The following is a 22,066-nucleotide window of genomic DNA, read 5'->3' as shown; positions in this document are numbered from 1 at the left end:
GCTACGGCTTGACCTCTCTTGCTCTAATACAGGACGGGTTACCAACTGTCGGAATTTGGAGTTGGGCCCACTGGAACTCCGGTTTGTCAGTTTTTCTTGAACCCTAGGCATTTCTTTTTTAATAAGCCTAAATGCAATCCTTAGGCTTCAGTCGCCATCCTCTCACAGGAGACATACTTTAGGGCGCTTGTTCATACTGGGGTTGGGGGGGTGGGGACTACATTTCCCATGACGCACCGCGAACAAACACCGGAACTCGATTTCCCAGAATCCCGCGGGCTTTAGCCCTACCAGATGGTCTTCCTTTAGGGGTTGGAGACTTCGGGGCCAAAATGGCGACAGGAACGGGCAGTAAGTAATTGCGCTGCTCTTGTGTGGAAGGTGTTTGTAGAGCCAAGGCCAGGCAACAGATTTCTGTCACACTCTTAGAGAGTAGAAGCAATGATTTGCCTGAGGGCCCACTAGGGCCGTCAAAGACCTGCGCTCGACCGGCGTTGTGAAGGCCAACGGTTGGGGGCCTAGAAGCGTAGTCTTGTTTCAGTAAGGCCGCGGAGTTTTGAGAGAAGCACCTCAGGGAGTCCTTGTATGTTTGGGAGCTCCGCGGAGTGAGAGGAAAAAAGGTGCCTCAGAGGCTCGGGCGTGTGGACAGACATGTTGTCCACACAACAGCTATATGGAATGGCCGGCGTCTCAAAGAGTCGTTTTCTGACGAACGTTTGTGAGGCCCGTACTCACAGAGAAATGGGGTATCTTAACCGTGAGCTTTTTCTGCCACTGGGGGAAAATTGCATTTCGTGCATCTCAGCCATTTCCCCCGTCTCACGGATTGAAAAGGTCTTTTAGGCCCAACAGCTAAAGGGGAGTGGGTGTTCCTGAGAAGTAAACAAGTTTATGCTAAGAAGGAGGTGGGGCGGTGCGGGGTGGGGGTGGGGGCTTGGCCGCTCGGAATCCTGGGAAATAGCCCTTGTGTCCAAATTGGAATTCTTGTTTGGCTACGCCGCGGGGCTTGCAGGGTCTGGGTTCCCCCCATCAGGGATCCAACCCGTGTCTCCTGCAGTGAAAGTGCAGAGTCTTAACCACTGGACCGCCAGGGAAGTCCCTGGAATAAAGCATTCTTAAAACTGGGTCTTTGGGGAGATCTGCTCTAAATTAATGACTTTTTTTTAGAAAAACATAGAGTAACCATGGCATTTGAAGAAAAAATGTTTTGCCATATACTCAGTGCAGTTCTCATGCAGTGAATGGGCATCACCCTAGTGGTGGTGTTTACTAGAGAGGTGAAAATCAAGATTTGGTGATAGTGGCTCATTTTGTCCTTACAGGTTGGGATGTTTTGTGTTAGGCTTTCAGTCCTTCCTTTGGGGCTTAGAATTAGGGTCTCAGTGGTTGTCTCCAAGTCTTCTCTTGTTTCAGAACATAAGCTGCTGAGTACTGGCCCTACAGAGCCATGGTCCATCCGAGAGAAGCTGTGTTTAGCGTCTTCCGTTATGAGGAGTGGAGATCAAAATTGGTAAGGTATCTAGGATGTCTGCTTTCTTGGGTATTAGAAACTGTCGGGTATTTTTTTTTTTATACCGGTGGATTCCAATAGTTAACCTTTAGGCAGCATTTGTTTTTTAACAGCTTTATCGAGATATAGTTCACATACCATAAAATTAACCCAGTATATTCACAGAATTTAGTATATTTGGAATTGTAAGACCGTCACTAGAGTCTAATTTTAGAACATTTTAAATACCCCTGAAAGAAGCCTCTTATTCCTTAGCAGTTATTCTACAGTCTCCTCTTTACCTCTCTTAACATCTCCCCTCCCCCACCAACCACTCATCTACTTTGTCTCTCTATAGATAACTTATTTTGGACATTTCATGTAGATGGAATCATATAGCTTGTGGTTGTCTGTGACTGGCTTCTTTCACTTAGCATAGTGCTTTCAAGGTTCATTCATGTTGGAGTATATATCAGTACTTTATTCCTTGTTTTGTTTTTTTAAAATATTATTTGGCTGCATTAGGTCTTAGTTGCAGCATGCGGGATCTTTCGTTGTGGCGCGCGGGCTTAGTTGTCCTGCAGCACATGGGATCTTAGTTCCCCCGCAGCACATGGGATCTTAGTTCCCTGATCAAGGATCAAACCCTCGTCCCCTGCATTGGAAGGCAGATTCTTAGCCACTGGACCACCAGAGAAGTCTCCTTTATTCCTTGTTTTGATTAAATAATAGTCCCTTGTGTGGGCATGCCACATTTTGTTTACCATTTGTCAGTTGATGAACATTTGGGTTGTTTCCATTTTTCTGACTATTATAATTAATGCTGCTATGAACATTTGTGTACAAGATTTTGTGCAGACATGTTTCCAGTTGTCTTGAAAGAGTGGAATCGCTAGATCATATTGTAATTCTCTATTCAACTTAATGAGGAACTGCCAAACCAGAAAGTGGCCCCACTGTTTTACATTCCCACCAGCAATAAATGAGGGCTCCAATTTCTCTGCATGCTCGACCACATTTATTGTTGTCTTTTTTCGTTATAGCTGTACTAATGAGTATGAAATGGTATCTAATTGTGGTTTTGATTTGCATTTCCCTGATGACCAGTAGTGTTGTTGAGCATGTTTTCATGTTCTTATTGGCCATTTGTTTGTCTTTTTTGTAAAAATGGCTGCTCAGATCCCTTGGATTATTTTTCATTTTATCATTGAGTTTTAAAAATTCTTTATATATTCTGGACACAAATCCCTTGTTAGATAGATGATTTGCAAATATTTCTCCTGTTTTGTGTGTTGCCTTTCTTTGGTATTGTTGATATCTGTTGGTATTGTCTACAGCACAAAAGTTTTTAGTTTTGATACGAGTTTATTTTTTTTCTGTTGCTTGTGCTTTTGTTGTTATAGCTAAGAAACTGTTTACATCTATATTTTCTTCTAACAGCTTTCAACTCTCCACATTTAGGTCTTTGATCCATTTTGAGTTAATTTTTGTATAGGTTATAAAGCAGGAGTCTCTTTTGCATGTAGGTATGCAACTGTCCCAGGACTCAGTATTTGTTGAAAAGATTATTCTTTCCCTGTTGAATTGTCTTAGCACTCAATATTTCTTTTAAGTACCAGAAAATAGGACTGTGTGTGGTTTCCAGTCTTTTTTGCTACCAGGACATACGCTGTCATTTTTAACATTAGTACTTTTTCCCCGTCCTCTTTTTTCTCTCAGGATCTAAGGACACCTTTTAATTGTCTTAAGTGTTCAGATTACTTAATATACAAACTTGCACTTGTATGGTATATCTCTACTATCTTAACCATTCAAATGAGTTTACCAAAGCACCATTGCTGGTCACACTTAGCACTTATACAGTTTTATGTATTTTTCAAATAAGTTTTCAAAGGTGAAACCAGGATCTACCAGGTAGCAGCTGTTCTCGAGCTGGTAAATCCTGCAACAAAACGAAGCACACTAATTTGGTAAATCTCAGATTGAACTTAAATATAACTCAAATATAAACTGAACTCATTTTTAAACAAAATACCAAGTAAACTGAATTGAAATAGAATCTAATCTGTATATTTTCTTACATTTTTATAAAAAAAATGGAACACTTAAGTAAAACTTTAAAATTTTAAATTGTATTTATATTTTGAAGAGGTACTTAAGTCATAAGGTTCAAAATTCAAAATGGTTGGGACTTCCCTGGTGGTTCAGTGGTTAAGAATCCGCCTGCCAATGCAGGGGACACGGGTTCGAGCCCTGGTCCGGGAAGATCCCACATGGCGCGGAGCCACTAAGCCTGTGTGCCACAACTACTGAGCCTGCGCTCTAGAGCCCGCGAGCCACAACTACTGAGACCGTGTGCCACAACTACTGAAGACAACGCATCTAGAGCTCATGCTCCGCAACAAGAGAAGCCACCGCAGTGAGAAGCCTGCCCACTGCAACGAAGAGTAGCCCCCACTCGCCGCAGCTAGAGAAAGCCCGCGCGCAGCAATGAAGACCCAAAGCAGCCAAAAATAAATGAAGAAATAAATAAAAATTTTTTAAAAAATGGTACACAGTGTTTTCCTCCCATCACTGTATCTTATCTCCCAGGGTTAGCAGTTTCTTGTGTGTTTCTCTGCCATTAAATTTGTATACATGAACAAATAAATATTTTCTTTTCCCCTCTCTTTTTTAAACACAACTGGTTATATATTATGCACAGTGTTCTTTACCTTATCACTGCTGCTTTTTTTTTCTTTAACTTAGTACTGTATTCGATAGACCCTTGTATATCTTTATATGAAGATCTAGCTCATTTTTTTTAACAGCTGCATGATATTGTTTTATGCAGTACCATAACTTATTTAACTAGAACTCTGTTGATGGACATTTGCTAATATAAATACAGCCTTGCATAGTTATGTATGAATTGTATCTAAGATAAACTGAAAGTAGAATTATTGAGTCAAAGAATATATACGTTTATAAAATTTGGTAAGTATTTCAAATTGCCCTACTCAGAGATTTGTTTCAATTTATACTCCCATTGGTAATATGTCATAGTACCTGTTTTTCTATGGCCTGGTTCATAGAATGTGGTGTTATGTATTTTTTATCTTTGACAGTATAAGATCAAACTTTGAAATAGTTCTCATATCTTTCATTTGCATCTATCCTGTGATGAGTGAAGTTAAGTATCTTCTTGTGTTGAAGAGCCACGTGTATTTCCTTTTCTGTAAACTGCTTTTTCCTGTTTTTCTATTTGACTATTAGTCTTTCTCTTTGACTGGGGGTAGGGGGGTGGGGGTGGCTCCTTATATATTAGGGATATTAGCCGTTTGTCTATTTTGAGGTGCATTTTTTTAAACCACTTTGCTATTTGGCTTTGCTTAATATAATATTTTTACATGAAGAGTTTTAAAATGTAGTTTATTAATAATTTTCTCTTATAGCTCCTGGATTTTGTGACATAATTAGAAAGTTCTTCCCTAGTCTGAGATTATAAAATAATTCTCCTTTGATTTCTTCTAGTACTTTTATGGTTACATTTTTTAAATATAAATCTTTGATCGATTTGGGGGCTTTTCTTGGTATAAAGAAAGGTGTAAATTACAGATCAAACTTTATTTTTTGCTGAGAGCTATCCACATAACAATGTTAAAGTAAATTTTATATAAAAGAAAAGAACTCTGAAACCATTATCCCAACACAAAATTCAAAACTTTTTTGTTTTTAAAGTTGTGAAATACTTCAGCCACAGAAAAGTAGGGAGAGTAATATGGAGTGCCCATGTATCTGGTATCTGGATTTAAGAAATCTTAATATTTTGTCATGTTTCCTTCAGATCTTTTTAAAGAAATAGACAAAGTTGAAGCCCCTTCACGCTCTTGCATCAAGCCATTTCAGTCTATTTTCATTTTTGCCTGTTTCTTCCTTTGTCTTTATACCTGTAACTTTAAAAAGTCATATGAGTGCATCAAAGCAGAAAATTGTGTCACCTTTTTTAGTTAATATTATAAGTACATTATCACCATATATATATTTCATAGTTATTTTTATGGGTTTTTAATATTTTCTAGAGGTGAAGTGCCATAAGTTAAACATCCTCTTGCAGGCATTTAGGAAAAACCTAACTGTTCATCAGTCTGGTCAAGTCTACATGGTGCTTGCTTTCTGGTGCTTGTTTCTTTTGTTATTTTCTTATATTCCTAAGAGCTGTATTAATAGATCAAAAGATTACTTTTGGGGGACTGGAATATTTTACACATTGCTTCCCAAACGACAGACGTTTTCTGAAAGAACCAAGATCAACGTAAAAATATTTTCCCAAATGAACAGAAATGATACTTTACTAGGTCCTAATAGCTTCACTTCATTCAGGAAATACATCATGTAGGAAAACTGTTTAGCAATAACGCTTTCCCTCTAAAATGACTTTTCAGTAGCTATGTCATTTTTCATAGTCACATATTCCAGAATATTTCCCAGTGACAATTTTTTTTTTTTTTTTTTGGCGGTACGCGGGCCTCTCACTGTTGTGGCCTCTCCCGTTGCGGAGCAGAGGCTCTGGACGCGCAGGCTCAGCAGCCATGGCTCAAGGGCCCGGCTGCTCCGCGGCATGTGGGATCTTCCCGGACCGGGGCATGAACCTGTGTCTCCTGCATCGGCAGGCGGACTCTCAACCACTGCGCCACCAGGGAAGCGGCATGTGGGATCTTCCCGGACTGGGGCATGAACCTGTGTCTCCTGCATCGGCAGGCGGACTCTCAACCACTGCGCCACCAGGGAAGCCCTCCCAGTGACAATTTTTTACTCCAAAGTTTGTACTGTAAACCTTGAACTCTCAGTATACCTTCCCTCTTTTTTTTTCAATTTGGTATGTGATAAGGCTTTTCTAATTTTGTAGGGTATCAGTTAGCAGAGCAATCAAGCCCTTTGCAGAACCTGGCCGCCCTCCAGACTGGTTCTCTCAAAAAGTAAGTTCCCAAGTAAGCGTTCTTTTAGAGCACTTTTTGAGATGTGAAGTGGGTTCCCTTCCAGGTCCTGCCTTTTTTTTTTTAAGTATCTTGCTTATTTATTTGTTCTTATATTTATTTCTTTTTTAAAGTTTATTGACGTATAGTTGATTTACAATGTGTTAATTTCTGCTGTACAGCAAAGTGATTCAGTTATACGTACATATATTCTTTTTCATATTCTTTTCCATTATGGTTTATCACAGGATATTGAATACTGTTCCCTGTGCTATACAAAAGCACGTTGTTGTTTATCCATCCTGTATATAATAGTTTGCATCTGCTAATCCCAAACTCCCCATCCTTTCCTCCCCCACACCCCCTTCTCCTTTGTAACCACAAGTCTGTTCTCTATGTCTGTGAATATCTTTTTTATCCATTCACTTGTTGATGGATATTTAGGTTGTTTTCATGTCTTAGCTTGGCTATTGTAAATAGTGCTGCTGTGAACATACGGTTGCATGTATCTTTTCAAATTATAGTTGTGTCTGGATATATGCTCTAGCGTGGGATTGGTGGATCATATGGTAGTTTTATTTTTTGTTTTTTGAGGAATCTCTGTGCTGTTTTCTACAGTGGCCGCACCAATTTACATTCCCACCAACAGTGTTAGAGGGTTCTCTTTTTCTCCACACCCTCTCCAACGTTTATTATTTGTAGACTTTTTAATGATGGCCATTCTGACCAGTGTGACCAGGTCCTGCCCTTTTAATCACAAGGCTTTTGTACCATGAAGAATAGTTTGAGAATACTTTTCCTTTTTCTCAATATTTGCCGATCCATCCATGTATGCCCACGCTATTACAAACTATTCTTGTCAGTGTAGCATAACAGTTAAAAGGCCAGTCTTGTACATTAGATGGATCTGGGTTTAATATGACTCCACTTGAAAACTTTGAACCATGAGCCTCAGTTTTCTGATTTGTAAAATAGGGATAAAAGTTGATTCAGGATTGTTGAAAATATTTAGTTGAGGTAATTACCTAGAAAGCATTTAGCACAGTGCCTTGCGTACGGTAACTACTCAGTAGATATTAAATATAAATATTGGCTCTTAGCTTGTTTTTCCTCAAATAGACAAACTCCAGGCCAGAAGACTCGCTTTTCTGTGTTATGGTATTGATTATTTTGAACTAATTTGATTGCAAAGTAATTTGTCCTAGAAGCTACTCCTACCTTAAATATAGCTCCCCTGTCTAAACCTTAGACTAATATGTTGAAACTTTGAAAGGTCATTCCTTTTTAGGTTTGCTCATCATATTTTCACTTTTTTCCATAGCATTGTGCTTCCCAGTACTCAGAGCTCCTAGAAACCACTGAGACCCCAAAGTGAGTACAAAGCCAGGCACTTGAGCCAAATCTCTTTAGTGGAGAATGTTTACTGTGGAAGTCTGGTTTTTGTATGTTTATATCATGGTGTGTTAAAAGTTAGAAATTATCTCTGGTTAGATGTTGGAGAAGGCCCAAAGAAAGCAAGTGGGAGTAGGAGAAAATGTTCTCTTATTCAAGTGTGTGCCTGTTTTTGTTTGTTTGTTTGTTTTTTAAATTTTTCCATAGACGGAAACGGGGTGAAAAGGGAGAAGTGGTAGAAACTGTTGAAGATGTCATTGTTCGGAAACTGACTGCTGAGCGAGTTGAGGAACTAAAGAAAGTGATAAAGGAAACCCAGGAAAAATATAGGTACTTATCAGAGAATGCAAAATGGTTGGGAGAGACAAATCGGGCTGGCTTATACTAGTCAGAATTTTTTAAATAGATTAAAAAAACCCAGTCTACCTACCTCTCATCCTACAGACGGCTGAAAAGAGATGCAGAACTAATTCAAGCTGGGCACATGGACAGCAGACTGGATGAGCTTTGCAATGACATTGCGATGTGGGTTATATTATACTGTTCTTCCATCTGTACTCCTTTTTCTCTTTTTATCCTCTTTACTTCTTAAGTAACCTGGCTTATTTCCTACATCTGCCATCCCTTTAGACTTGAGAGATTCTGGAACGGGAAAGCTGCAGGGTGGCCTGGTGGCTGGGAGGGTGTAGTGAGTCCTAGAAGGTAATGTAATAGAATATTTCAGTGTGAGAACATAACTTAGTTCTAACTTAAAAGTGGCTCTAGTTTGCCTGGGTAAAGAACAGGTAGTTAGGCAGTATACTCAAAATTCCCTGTTTTGCTGATAAAGATTTATTTTTGAGGTTTTTCCTCTAGAAAGTGCTAGCCTGGCAAAAAAATTTCCTTGTGAGGGCACTGTGAAGGAGCTACAGCCGGCTAGGATCTAACCCTTATTTTCCTCTTTAGGAAAAAGAAATTGGAGGAAGAGGAGGCTGAAGTAAAGAGGAAGGCTACGGATGCAGCTTATCAGGGTAAGGTGAACCTAGTGACTCTGTTTAACAACTATACACTACTGCATGACAATGACAGTTGAAGACTGTTTGTTAACACAGAATCTAATTCCAATTGCATGCTTTTCTCTGTCATCTTCTCTTTTACCAGAATAAAAACGTCCCTTTATGTCCAGGAAGAAACTCTTAGAAAGTGAGCTCTGCTGAGATCTCACTAGACCTTGTGTTCTTTTAAGACACAAAAGCCTGATAATAACATATTGAACATAAACAAGGTTTTAGAAGTCTAAGCCTGTAAAAAGATTGAGAATAACTTAGTCATTGGATAAGGGGAGGAACTTAAGCATTTCTAATTCTAGGAATACATGCTTTGAGCCATTGAGGTCTTTCCCTCTTGTTAAAAGTAGAATCTTAAGTTGTTGAAGAGGATATTGAGGGATGTTTAAACTACTTTCCTACTCCAAGGACCTTTAGGGTACACAAGTTTGCTTAGGGTGAGAATTGCTCATTGGAAAAATTAGGCTTAAAACTTGTAAAGAAAGCTTTCTAATCCAGATTCTTAATGCTGCCTTAGTAATGTAACATCCCTATTTGTCCTTTATTATATAATAGAGTCTAGCTTTATTTATTTAATCTTGAAGACAGAAATTGTTCTTTTCTATGTTCTAGCCCGTCAAGCAGTAAAAACACCCCCTCGGAGGTTACCTACTGTGATGGTTCGCTCTCCTATAGATTCTGCCTCCCCAGGAGGTGATTATCCACTTGCCGACTTGACTGCAACCACTATGGAAGAGGCCACCTCTGGGGTGAGTGTATTTTCATCCACAGGAATTGATCAGCAGAGGGGCAGTAAGCCAGCAGAGAGCTGAGTGATGAGGAAACCACTTTTTGTCTTAGAGGCAATTTCCTCTCTTGGTCTGAATGCTAAAGACATAATTTACCATGTTCTGTGCTCTAAGATAAGAATGGACCTAAAAACATTGAGGCTTTTGACATTTTTAGAGATAGGTAAAAGACTAACTTAAGGAATTACTTGTAAATGTACTGGTCTTATGAAATTCCTGCTGAAATATAGGTGATTTCTATGTAAATATAATATTGGTAGTGGGTAAGGAGTTTATAAAAGGCAAGTTGGGTGGAATGGTTGAGTCATTTTGGGTTTGAGTGAGTAGAGAGAAAAAATTGTGGGGAAGAAAGGTGTGGTTGAGAGCAAGACGGGTAGAGGGTTTCTGGGCAGTTCCACTCAGGACTAATAAAGTAATAGGTAGACACACTAACCCATCCAGATTAGTAGGGAACCTTCCTGAGTTTGAGAAGTCAGATAAAGGTTCTCTGTTGTCTCTTAGGTAACCCCTGGGACTTTGCCGAGTACCCCAGTCACCTCGTTTCCTGGAATTCCTGACACCCTTCCTCCAGGCTCTGCACCCTTAGAAGCCCCCATGACCCCAGTAACAGATGATTCACCCCAGAAAAAGATGCTTGGACAGAAAGCAACTCCACCCCCCTCCCCTCTGCTGTCAGAGCTCTTGAAGAAGGGCAGCCTCCTGCCTACTAGCCCCAGACTGGTATGGAGACTTCTGTGGGTGTTTGAGAGCTGTGGTGATTAAGTAATTTGGAAGGGAGTGCCTGGGACCTAAAATATAACATGGAAAAAAAGTTCAAAAGAGGAAGAGATCTCCTAGTTAAATGTTAATTTAAAAACAAAACAAAACAAAATAGTTGATAGTATCCTTGGGTCCTGAGGTATCTGAAGCCATAATTATTTTGGTTCTCTTCTCCAGAGAACTCTTGTCAATAAGTTTTGAAAATCAGAGTTTCCCTTGGGTCTGAAATCATTTTCTTTGGATATTAACTTTTAGTTTCATGAAGTTTGGCCAACTGCTGGAGCTTTTTTGGGAAGTGGTAATAAAGGAAAGCTTGAGTGTAGCCTTCACCTCTATTCTTCCCTGGTAGGTCAATGAGAATGAAATGGCTGTGGCTTCTGGCCACCTGAGCAGTACAGGTGTCCTCCTGGAGGTAGGCGGGGTCCTTCCCATGATACATGGTGGGGAGATGCAGCAAACACCCAACACTGTTGCAGCCTCCCCAGCTGCCTCAGGTAAGTCACTACTTTTCCGTTGTCGACTTTATTTTAGAGATGTTGAACATGGCATTGACTGCTTTTGGTTTCTAGCCTTTGTTATTAAGCAACTGTGAATCCTAGATTTAAAGCCCAACCTTGGAGCTACTTTACCTGTTAAACCACATGGTGCTTGAAATTGTAAATCCATTTCATCTTCAAAATACTGACTGTCCTGGATGACCACAGCATAGATAATGAGAGGAATAGTGAAGTTAATGGTGAAGGTGCAAAAATCACAAAAGGGTGCTAGGGGTACTTGAGACTATAGCATAGGCAGACAAGATTTGGAACTAGAACACTAGACTTAAGGAGTCTCAGGCCTGCCACACACTGGTTTTGTGACCTTGGATAGGTAACTTAATTCTTGAGCCTCAGTTTTCTCTTTCATTAATTGCAATATATATACTTCACAAGGATGTAGTGAGAATTAAATGAGGTAGAAAATGTAAAGCAAAAAAGAGTTTTTAAAAATGCCAAACATTTGATTTTGGTATTTGAGTGGTGTTAAATTTGGGTGGTTTATAGCATGCTTAACTTCAGTAGAAGGGACAGATTTATTCATACCTTTTTAAAAAATTTACCACTCATTTTTCATGTGAGTTGTGTATTCTAGTGCTTTGAGTCATTCCTAACTTGGCAGAAGATCTTAAGTAAGGTTTGAAAAAATAAGGATATAGATAATGAGCTTATTTAACAGAGGAGTTACTTTCATCCTTTGAGACTAAAAATTTTCTTGGTTGAGTCTTAAAGTGGCTATTGTTTGCTTCTTGCTCATGTGCTTTCTTCTTACCTCGTTTGTGTACCTCTTTGTCTGTTAGGTGCTCCCACTCTTTCCCGGCTTTTAGAAGCTGGTCCTACACAGTTCACCACACCTCTTGCTTCCTTCACTACTGTTGCCAGTGAACCTGCAGTTAAAATTGTGCCACCCCCTGTAGAGTCTGTGTCCCAGGCTACCATTGTCATGATGCCTGCGCTGCCAGCACCATCCTCTGCTCCGGCTGTCTCCACTCCTGAGAGTGTAGCTCCAGGTGCGTCCTTGACCCACGCCCTGAGCAGCAACTAGATCCAAAATTTCATTTTGAGCTTCAGTTAGAGAAAGGTGACCAAGAGCATCAGCTTCTGTTCTCTGTGGACATGTGCCGTCTTTATTCTTACAAAAACAAGAATGTGAGAAGAAGTGGGTGGGCATTTATGTGTTGGGGCAAAAGGGCTAAGTGTACATATATGAATGGGCTTGAGAATGTGTTTTCACCTTTCTAGATAAAACTGAGGAGAAGAAAACATAGGCAGATGTAAGATAACTTTTACTGAGCTTAAGTGTATGGGTGCTTGACATCTGTCCACAGCTTTGGTGTGATCTCCAGGTGGGCAGTTGGTACCAAATAAGCTTCTGAGATGGTTTTCTTTTCCTGTTATTCAGTGAGTCAGCCTGACACCTGTGTTCCCATGGAGGCTGTGGGGGATCCACATACTGTGACTGTCTCCATGGATAGCAGTGAAATCTCCATGATCATCAATTCTATCAAAGAAGAGTGTTTCCGGTCAGGGGTAGCAGAGGCCCCTGGAGGATCAAAGGCTCCTAGCATTGATGGGAAGGAAGATTTAGATCTGGCTGAGAAGATGGATATTGCTGTGTCTTACACAGGTGAAGAGCTGGACTTCGAGACTGTTGGGGACATCATTGCCATCATTGAGGACAAGGTAACTATTCAGCAAAGTCCCAAAGAATGTCTCATGGGTCCTACAGAGCCTTCTCTCCTCAGCCTCTCCTTGCTTCTTGTAGTAAGAATTAATAAACAACTCTCCTGCTTCTTCCCATCTCCATCTCTGTAGTCCCAAAGCCCTTTGATGCTGACATACTAGTCATGTACCCAGCCTTTCCTATGTTACTGGTTTACACCAGACAGGTACCTGTCCATTGGTTGCTTCTGCTACATGGAGAAGATGGAGAGAGAAGCTGCAGATTCAGGCCATCTCATTTGGTGCTAATGAATTGAGGGACTTGGGCTTCTTTTTGTGACTTCAACAGTGTATGTATTATGGGACAGGTAGATGATCATCCTGAAGTGCTGGATGTGGCAGCAGTGGAAGCAGCACTGTCATTCTGTGAAGAGAATGATGATCCCCAATCCCTGCCTGGCCCCTGGGAGCACCCTATCCAGCAGGAACGGGACAAGCCAGTACCTCTCCCTGCACCAGAGATGACGGTCAAGCAAGAGAGGCTGGACTTTGAAGAAACAGAAAGCAAAGGAATCCATGAACTGGTAGACATCAGGGAACCCAGTGTTGAGATCAAAATGGAACCTGCAGAACCAGAGCAAGGCATTTCAGGGGCTGAAATAGTGTCTGGAGTTGTTCCAGCCACGACTATGGAGCCACCAGAACTCAGGAGTCAGGACTTAGATGAGGAACCCAGAAGTACTGCAACTGGAGAAATTACTGAAGCAGATGCTTCCAGTAGGAGAGGCGATGAAACTCCAATTACAACAGTGAAGACAGAGGTATTTAAGATCGGGGGCTTGGGGGATGGGGGCAGGGGGTGGAGGGATATATCTTAGGTAAGAAGTGACATTTTAGGCCATTGGTTTTCCTGTTGCATGCCTGAGTTCTGACATGTTGATGTGTCCAAAGCCCATAGGTATGATCAGTGCTATATATACTTAACCCTGTTCTATTAAGGTGACCATTAGAATCATATTACATGGGTAGGAAGACTTAGAATTTCTTGTATAGTCTCTTGAAGAATAATGTATAAACTCTAGTGATTTACCAGGACTTAAGGTGTTTGTTCTTTTTGGTCTTCAGGCATCCCCTGAAAGCATGTTGTCTCCGTCACATGGCTCAAATCCCATTGAAGATCCTTTAGAGTCAGAGACTCAGCACAAGTTTGAAATGTCAGGTAAATAATAAAGCCAGGAAATATGTACTCTATAACTAACTTTAAATCATTTGCTTTGGCTTCTGAGGGATTTGTGGGTTGTGGGCAAGTAGAGGAGGTAGAATAGGTCAGCATGGAAAGGAGAGCTGCAGGGGACTATTGTCCATAGGAAGGGGAAGGCTAAGGTGGAAAAATCTTCAGGTAGTCTTTCTCTCCTCTGCAGACTCATTGAAAGAAGAATCAGGGACTATTTTTGGAAGCCAGATAAAGGTATTTCAGACTTTTCTTTATTCCTCTTACTGTGTGACTAGATTTCCCTTTTTAATGAATTTCAGTAAACTCGCATCATTATTCTCTGAGATGAGACTGGTTAAGGAGTTTCATGGGGAAAAGCTGCAGTGGACAGTTAGGCATAGTGGGAGTACTATGGCAACAGGTGCTTCCTAATTGAAAGAGTTTGTGAATATCACACAGACCTTTCTTTGCATATAATGCACAAAGAAGCTTTGATACATCCAGAGTGATTTGGAGTGAGTAGAGATATCAGAGCCAGGGAGAGCATATAGAAATCAGATTATTAATTATACTATTCAGAGAAAGTCATCCAAAGTTTTCTTATTAGAATTACTAAAGCAGTAGTAACAAACAGACTTAATGCGATGTGAGCTTGCTCCATCAGATGAGACACAAAATAAAAACTATTTTTGATAACTTTGTACCCAGGGTCAGAGTTCCTCTCAAGAGCAAGGGGAAAGAAGGAACGCCTCTTAGCTTAGTCTTAAGTAAGTAGCTTTTTTTTTTCTTCCTTTTAAAAAGATCCTGGGTCTTATTCTTTGTCCAGGTTCTAAGTTACTTGATCAGTCAGTATCTGTAAGTAGATGGTAGTATAAGTGATAGAGGGCTCAGTCAGGAAACAGTGTGAGGTCATTTTCTAGAACTGATCTAACCCAAAAGACAGATCATGTTTAATGATGCTTTGCTGGATAGCTTTGCTCTCCTTTCCATTTGTTGACTGGAGCACACTATGTCTAAGGATGCCCCAGGTGAGGATGAGGAGGAAGATGGAGTCAGTGAAGTGGCCAGCCTAGAGGAGCCTAAGGAAGAAGATCAAGGAGAAGGCTATTTGTCAGAAATGGATAATGAGCCCCCTGTGAGTGAGAGTGACGATGGCTTTAGCATACACAATGCTACGCTGCAGTCCCACACACTGGCAGACTCCATCCCCAGCAGCCCTGCTTCTTCACAGTTGTGAGTATCTGCGATTCTTTATTTGAGGTCAAGGCAGTGAAGGTGAGAAGTAGGAGAAGATCTTTTCTTTAGTCTTACTTTTTCATCTTCTGTTTCTTGGTCTGGAACAAACATCTGACAAGAAATAATTAGGACTCTTTTTTTTTTTTTTGGACTTATGCCAAGTGGGACTCCCATATTTCTTTCATTTCAGCTCTGTCTGTAGTGAGGATCAGGAAGCTATTCAGGCACAGAAAATCTGGAAGAAAGCCATCATGCTTGTATGGAGAGCCGCAGCTAATCATAGGTGAGTGGGCTTTACCAAGTAGTAGGAACATTTTCTCCTGCTCCTCCTCAATGTTGGTAATTAGAAAAAAGTCTGAGTACGCTTATACAGGACTGATGGCATTGGCTCTTAAAACCTTCAGCGGCTTAGATCAAGTTCCCTCACCTGTGCTTCTTGGAGGATAAGTCAGTAATTGTACCATATTCTTTTTGGACAGGTATGCTAATGTCTTCCTGCAGCCTGTTACAGATGACATAGCACCTGGCTACCACAGCATTGTACAGAGGTAAGCCATGATCCATTCAGCATGCTGACTAGGCCTGAATTGTAAGTTGTCCAGTATTAGTGGACTTTTGCTCTAGACAGAAAGTTTAAAGCAGATGTTTTTGATGTAAGTATGACCAAGTGCTAAACTAATTATTTCACTGACTGGATCACTGAGTCTAAAAGAATTAATCTCCTTTATTACCTTTCTCAGTACTTATTATACAGGCTGAATTTGGTTTTGGGGTTAAGTACTTGTTTTAGGGCTTGGTGTTTGAGTCCTGGCAGCTGGGACTAAAGGTATATATGAGGAAATGCATACGGTAATAATATATTCAGAGATCCAGTGGAGTCCTTTTCCCCTCTATGCTCCCATTTCCCCCTGCTCTATTTTTTAGGCCTATGGATTTGTCAACTATTAAGAAAAACATTGAAAATGGACTGATCCGCAGCACAGCTGAATTTCAGCGTGACATTATGCTGATGTTCCAGAATGCTGTGATGTATAATAGCTCAGACCACGATGTCTATCACATGGCAGTAGAAATGCAGCGAGATGTCTTGGAGCAGATCCAGGTACTTTGAGGGTCCTGAGAATTTTAAAATACTCAAGAGAAGGATTTGTATTGATGTTAGGAAGGGGTGTTGTGGTTTTTGCTTGGAATAGCCATCAGGGACACAGGAAGATACAATTTTGTTCTTGCTGGATTCATGTTGGTTTTCTCATGTTGGTTTGGTAAAAGAGTTGTGAGAGAATATTCTGCCTTTCTTGGGCAAATATCTTGTTTCCTGAAGTTTTTAAATAAAATTTTTGTAAAATGGTGAATGTGTATTTTTAAGTGATGTGAATTATGTGCATGGTAGACGATCCTTTTCATTGCAGCGAACCTACTTTTATCCTGCAGTTACATTACCAGGCACCCTTTGGGATATTGAACTTGGAGGGATGTTGTCTATCTCTGCAGAGTCTGCCAGTCTACTTAAATTGCTTACTGATTACTTAAATTGCTTCGGTTCATCTAGTTTTATTCTCTCTCATTCTCATTCTTAGAGCACAGAGATTTGTTTTTTAGGATTTTTTTAAAAAATTGAAATATAGTTAATTTACAGTGTTGTGTAAGTCTCAAGTGGACAGCAAAGTGATTCAGTTTTATATCTATTGGGTTGGCTAAAAAGTTTGTTCAGGTTTTTCAGATAACATTTTACAGAAAAAAAATCCTAACGAACTTTTTGGCCAACCCAATTTTTTATGTATATTCTTTTCAGATTCTTTTCCATTATAGATTATTACAAGATACTGAGTATAATTCCCTGTGCTATAGAGTAAGAGCATAGAGATTTTGATGCTGTATTATAACAACAAATTAGAGCTATTTGGCATTTTCCGATTCCTTAGCGTGCACAACTAGAATTAAAACCTAACGTGCTGGGCTTCCCTGGTGGCGCAGTGGTTGAGAGTCCGCCTGCTGATGCAGGGGACACGGGTTCGTGCCCCGGTCTGGGAAGATCCCACATGCTGCGGAGCGGCTGGGCCCGTGAGCCATGGCCGCTGAGCCTGTGCGTCCGGAGCCTATGCTCCGGAATGGGAGAGGCCACAACAGTGAGAGGCCCGCGTACCAAAAAAAAAAAAAAACTTAATGTGCTAAAACTCCTAATCGTTCAAGACGTATTTGAATGCTGTGTGCAGAACAGTACTGTACTCCTATTTACAAAGCCTAAGGTGTCTTCATTCTTCCTTGATGGATCAGGTCTCTAGGGCCAACTCTGTTTCTTCTCCCTACAGCAATTCCTGGCCACACAGTTGATTATGCAGACATCTGAGTCTGGGATCAGTGCTAAAAGTCTTCGAGGGAGAGATTCTACCCGCAAACAGGATTCTTCAGAGAAGGTGAGGAGACCAAGGAAGAGCCTATGTGCCAGTGTTCCAGTGATAGAAGTTTGAAGCATCCAAGGAACCTTATGTTACTACTTGGTACTTCCAGGCTTCTACATTCCAATGGTATACAGACATAAAGATTTTTAAATGGTAGTTGTTTGCTCCCATCCAAACACTGAAGAAACCTGCTGTGACTGGAAGACCCAGTCACATGGGAGAAATTGTGAGCTGAGTGCATGAATTATTATCTCCTCTCGGAGAGTGCTCACAAGGTGGGAGAAATGACTTAGCTTGCAGCATTTGGGGACCATCAGTTCCTATTCCAGAGACATAATGGCCAGATTGCTTTTGGATCTCTTTCCTCTTATTCTTGAGTTTTAAAATTTTTGTCTTTGTGTGTGTGGTGCTTGTGTCTCTGTCCTGAGGTTTGGGGTGCTTGCAGCTGAGAGTTTCCGTGGAACCTGATCAGTGTTTGTTTGTCCTCTAACAGGACAGTGTCCCCATGGGCTCTCCTGCCTTCCTTCTCTCTCTCTTTGTAAGTATTGAATGGCTGCAAGGGGTGGTGTTGCCACAAAGTTTCTCAGCTCTTGCTGGGGGTGGGTGGCAGAGGGAAATCGAACATGCAGACTGTGGCAATGTCTTAAACTTCTGTTTATTCACGTCATCGAATAAGAAACTCTCTCTTCTGCACTCCTGTCTTTCTGCATGTGTGTGTGTGTGGGCTGGGTAGGGACTATTTATGACTTCACTGAGCTGAAATGAGGTATTATTGGTAAGGATCTAGGATGCACCTGCTCCTCATTTCTTGACTGCACCTTTTGACAGTTCTTTTCTTACAAATAGAAGATTGCTCAGAGCAGCAACTGCTAGCTGGCTTTTAAAAAGTGTTCCTCATACCTACAGATACTCAGCATATGGGTTTTTTCTTTTCCTCTAATATTAAGTTGCAAGAGTGATGACTGATACACAAACATTCAGTAAAATTTAAGATAAAGATCTCAGTAACAGTGACCACTACATACAGTAGTGGCTGGTGGAATTAGAGATAAGCTTAGTAAAGCTAGCCTAAATAAAGACTTCTGTTCTTTTCCTCTGTGATTTGAACAATACTCTGACTCTCTGTTGTTCATTATGAGGCACCAAGTCATGATGTAATGGAAGGATGTCAGCCTAGAAAACCACATGATCTTAAAACTTTGGATTATCTCTTGGAGCTTTGTTTTCCTCATCTGTGTGATGGAGGTAATATAATGAGGTGCCTGTCCAGTGTACCTCACAGGGATGTTGTGAGGATAAAATGGCTTGAAAAAAAAGGAAGTGTTATACAAATGCAAGTGTGGTATTTTTATACTTACTGTTGCCTCAAAGGCAACTTGTGTTCATGAGCTCTAAGAATTTTAGAGTCCTTGCATGTTAGAAATGTAAAAATGGCCTGGCCCAGCAAAAGTGTTCACTAGCTCATCTTACCTACAGGCCTTAGTCCATACCACAGACAGAACACTGTAATCTCCATTCTTTCCTACTGGCCTGCAACAGTGACTCTGGATCCCCAAGCAATTGGCTGGTTGTTGCAAGGCTGGTTAATAGAATCTTTTATCTATTGAAGACAGCAAAGTGTTGCACAAGAGGAAGGAGCTGGGCTGCAGGGAGAGAGCAGCAGATGGAAAGAAGCCTTCTGATTGTCCTGATCTCATGGAAAACAACTCAGGAGGTGCTAGGGAACTAGTGCCAGGGTCAGTCTGCAGGAAAGGCCTTTCTTATAGGGATCAACAGCTGGACAGGTATGTTAGCCAAGAATCTCACTATCCACTGCCCTTTCTGACTCTCCCACCCATCTTTTACTCTTCCTGTTCCTTTGCACATGATTTGGGGCCTGGGTGGGATGACTCATAGTCATTCTGTGGGACCCCAGGTGAACTCCATTGACCTCTATGGTGGGCAGAAACAAGGTACTCTGTCCTACATTTCCTCTCACACACTACTACCAGGTGCTTTTTAGCCCACTCTGTGGGAAGACAGATAAATGCCCCTCATTTCCTGGATTTTTCTGCTGATTCTCCCCCCATTTCCCCCAAAAAACCAAATCCCCAGCATTCTTGTTGCACCTTTTCTCTTACCTCATAGCTAACTCACTCATGCTCCCTTTCTTTGTCTGCCTGTCATCTAGGATGGGGGAACCAGGGGGCGCCGCTGTGCCATTGAAGCAGATATGAAGATGAAAAAGTGAAGCCTCAGAGTATCTGCACTGAGCTGAACGTGAAATAGAAGTAAAGATAGAGCTTGGGCTTGTGGAAGTTCCAGAAGTGGAAGTTACAGAAGAGGAGGTGTCTGGGCCACATGACATGAGCTGGAAAAATCTCTCTCAGAGAGTTGGAGTAGCACAATTGCCTGTTTTAGGGCAAAAATCATGGGATGTGTTAATGTCCTGATGTGTTGCTAGCACATTGTAGCTAGTTTGTACTGTCTTGTGAAATGTACAGAGTTAAAAAAAAAAACCTGTGAAGTGTATGTATACACAATAAACTCTGAAAGGAAAGAAAACTCTAGCCTTTGGTGTGTTCTTTGAGTGTGTGAATGTGTGTGTGAAACTTGTAATTTCTTCTATATAGAAACTTTCGTCATTTGTGGGAATGAGATTGTGGGGGGAAAGTGGTCTTATAATATGAACTGTTCTACTACAGGTCAGAGAAGGTAAGTAACCAAGATTGAGTTTATAATGTTTAAAAGTACTGCATTGTGCTGTAAGTACTGCCTTATTCAGCCCTTCTTCAATGTTTCATAAAACTTAAGGTTTTCAGAGTTCTCTGTTCATGTCATTGCTTAAAGAAGATTAAAGCATGGATATAGGTAGCATCTTTATCCTCGGCAGTTGTTCTACTTATACTGTCTTTGCACATGGTATTTCTTGAATAGTATATTATTATTCCTCTATTTCTATGTGTAGGGTTCTTGTGTATTTTAGAATTCATAACATTACTATCTGAAGGCTAAACTCAGTTATCAAGTTTATCACCTGAGTTTATTCCAACTTCTGTTACTAAATAAAAACAATCAGTGAAGTGAACTAGTGAGCTTTCTATTAAAAAGAGATGGAGATTAATAAGGTATTGTCTAGTATTTTGAGCCTTCTTGAGAAAGATAATAGAACTTTTTGATTGGAAGTCACAGATCTTTTTGGCTTAAGTGAAACTATAAAGCTTGCTAGGATCCTAAGGAAGTAGAAGATATCTTTGTGAGTGATAGTTCAGTCAATCCAGGAGTTAGAAAATTAAATACAATTACAGTATATTCCCAAAGCAGTCTGCAAACATGCATGTGATATAAGCAACGGAGCCCTAAAAGTTGGAGAAGTTTGTGGAGGAAGAGGTCCATTAAAGGACAGATTTTGGGTTGGTAGAGAACGTGATTTATAAGCTTAGCAAGCTAAATTAAGGTATAGGCATCTGAGGTGGGGGAAATAAGGAGACTAATGTAATTAGGAATCATATTAAGGACTAGTGAATTACAGGTACCAGGCTAAGGGGACAAAATAGAGCTTGATTTATGGAGGGCTTTGAGTGACAGATTGAGAAATTTGAGGTGGTAGCTATTGTAAAGCATTGAATAGGGAGACTATTCAGAGCAGGTTGGATTAAGAATAGAGAAACTGACCAGGAGGCTCTCACATTTATTTAGATATAAAGGATGGGCATTGAGAAAAATTATTGTGGAAGAAAATTGGGAAGTGGACTTGTTTACTGAATATAAGAGAAGAAAGAGTCAAAACAGGACTAAGAAAATAGTGTTGATGATAGGCATAAGGAGCTTCGGGAGAGCAAATTATTGGGAGATATTCAGAAAGAAAAGTGATTTTAGTTTTATAAGTGTTGAGTTGAAGGAGATGGTAGGGCACCTAAAGGGAGTTGACCTTTGGGTACATGGAGAAATGAGACCAGAATGCATATAAAAAGTAAAGGTGGAGAGGTTCGGAAGCCACCTTAATAAAGATCAAAATTGAAACCTCAAAGTAGCTGCATGTTTTTAAGGACGTATTAAGGAAGCAGAGGCTCAAAGAAGAACATAGAAGATGGATGTATTCAAGTTGTAAAAGGGAGAGGACGAAGGGCTAAGAAAACCAGGAGTGCGTGTACTGAAAGCAAGGAAAGATATTTTTAAAACTTGATTTGCAGTTCTCTTTCTGAGAAGTGAGAGCTGGATATGACCAGAAGGATGCCACAGGTATCTTAGTATGCATTGAGGATTTAATGGTTGATAGGTTAAAAATGTCTATATGCTGAGGAAAATATCCCTTGTCCATCAAAATTGTTGCCTTGCAGTTGAGTTTAAGGATGGTTTGGGATAGAGGAATTCATTTCAGCTAGCAATGCTCCAGTTTTTTCTCTTTTAGAGTATGAGGAAATCTAACAACAAATAATTATTGGGTGATAATTGTATTATACTGTTTGATATAGGGCTTTTTCTTTATTCCCAATGATGGATCACTTTTTCTCCTGATGTCTCCTCTCCCTTCAGCTAGTTTTTACTCTTCCTAATGTTGAGTCGAAAAAAATTTCTGACCCTTTATCTTTCTACCAAAATTGGGAGATGG

At 40.5% G+C, this 22,066-nt stretch overlaps 1 protein-coding gene across 2 annotated transcripts; it reads left to right on the top strand.

Moving 5' to 3' along the window:
* The first annotated feature begins 300 nt into the window (after positions 1-300).
* On the top strand, positions 301-20,019 carry BRD8 (bromodomain containing 8). 2 transcript variants are annotated; one of them, XM_007112989.3, is made up of 22 exons: positions 301-351; positions 1,414-1,510; positions 6,378-6,447; positions 7,766-7,815; positions 8,044-8,166; positions 8,281-8,361; positions 8,782-8,846; positions 9,495-9,631; positions 10,172-10,390; positions 10,779-10,923; positions 11,766-11,975; positions 12,368-12,648; positions 12,996-13,448; positions 13,753-13,846; positions 14,049-14,095; positions 14,859-15,073; positions 15,267-15,359; positions 15,556-15,624; positions 16,001-16,178; positions 17,386-17,490; positions 17,969-18,013; positions 19,646-20,019. In XM_007112989.3, the coding sequence occupies exons 1-22, from the start codon at positions 333-335 to the stop codon at positions 19,703-19,705; spliced, it is 2,856 nt and encodes a 951-aa protein (XP_007113051.1). In that variant the 5' UTR covers positions 301-332; the 3' UTR covers positions 19,706-20,019. The 2 variants fall into 2 exon arrangements, with proteins under 2 accessions (XP_007113051.1, XP_007113056.1); XM_007112994.3 differs by lacking the exon at positions 10,172-10,390 and having other exon boundaries at positions 304-351.
* Positions 20,020-22,066: the final 2,047 nt, after the last annotated feature.

Source organism: Physeter macrocephalus, chromosome 8 (genome assembly GCF_002837175.3).
Source record: "Physeter macrocephalus isolate SW-GA chromosome 8, ASM283717v5, whole genome shotgun sequence".
In the NCBI taxonomy this organism is placed as follows: Eukaryota; Metazoa; Chordata; class Mammalia; order Artiodactyla; family Physeteridae; genus Physeter; species Physeter macrocephalus.
Note: the sequence above shows the minus strand (reverse complement) of the source record. Positions and strands in the feature narration are given on the sequence as shown.

What these genes read in the sequence shown, in the direction of transcription:
- BRD8 (XM_007112989.3), top strand. An exon ending in GAAACCACTGAGACCCCAAA is followed by an intron (nt 7,816 to 8,043) that starts GTGAGTACAAAG and finishes ATTTTTCCATAG; the next exon opens with ACGGAAACGGGGTGAAAAGG. An exon ending in TACCACAGCATTGTACAGAG is followed by an intron (nt 15,625 to 16,000) that starts GTAAGCCATGAT and finishes TCTATTTTTTAG; the next exon opens with GCCTATGGATTTGTCAACTA.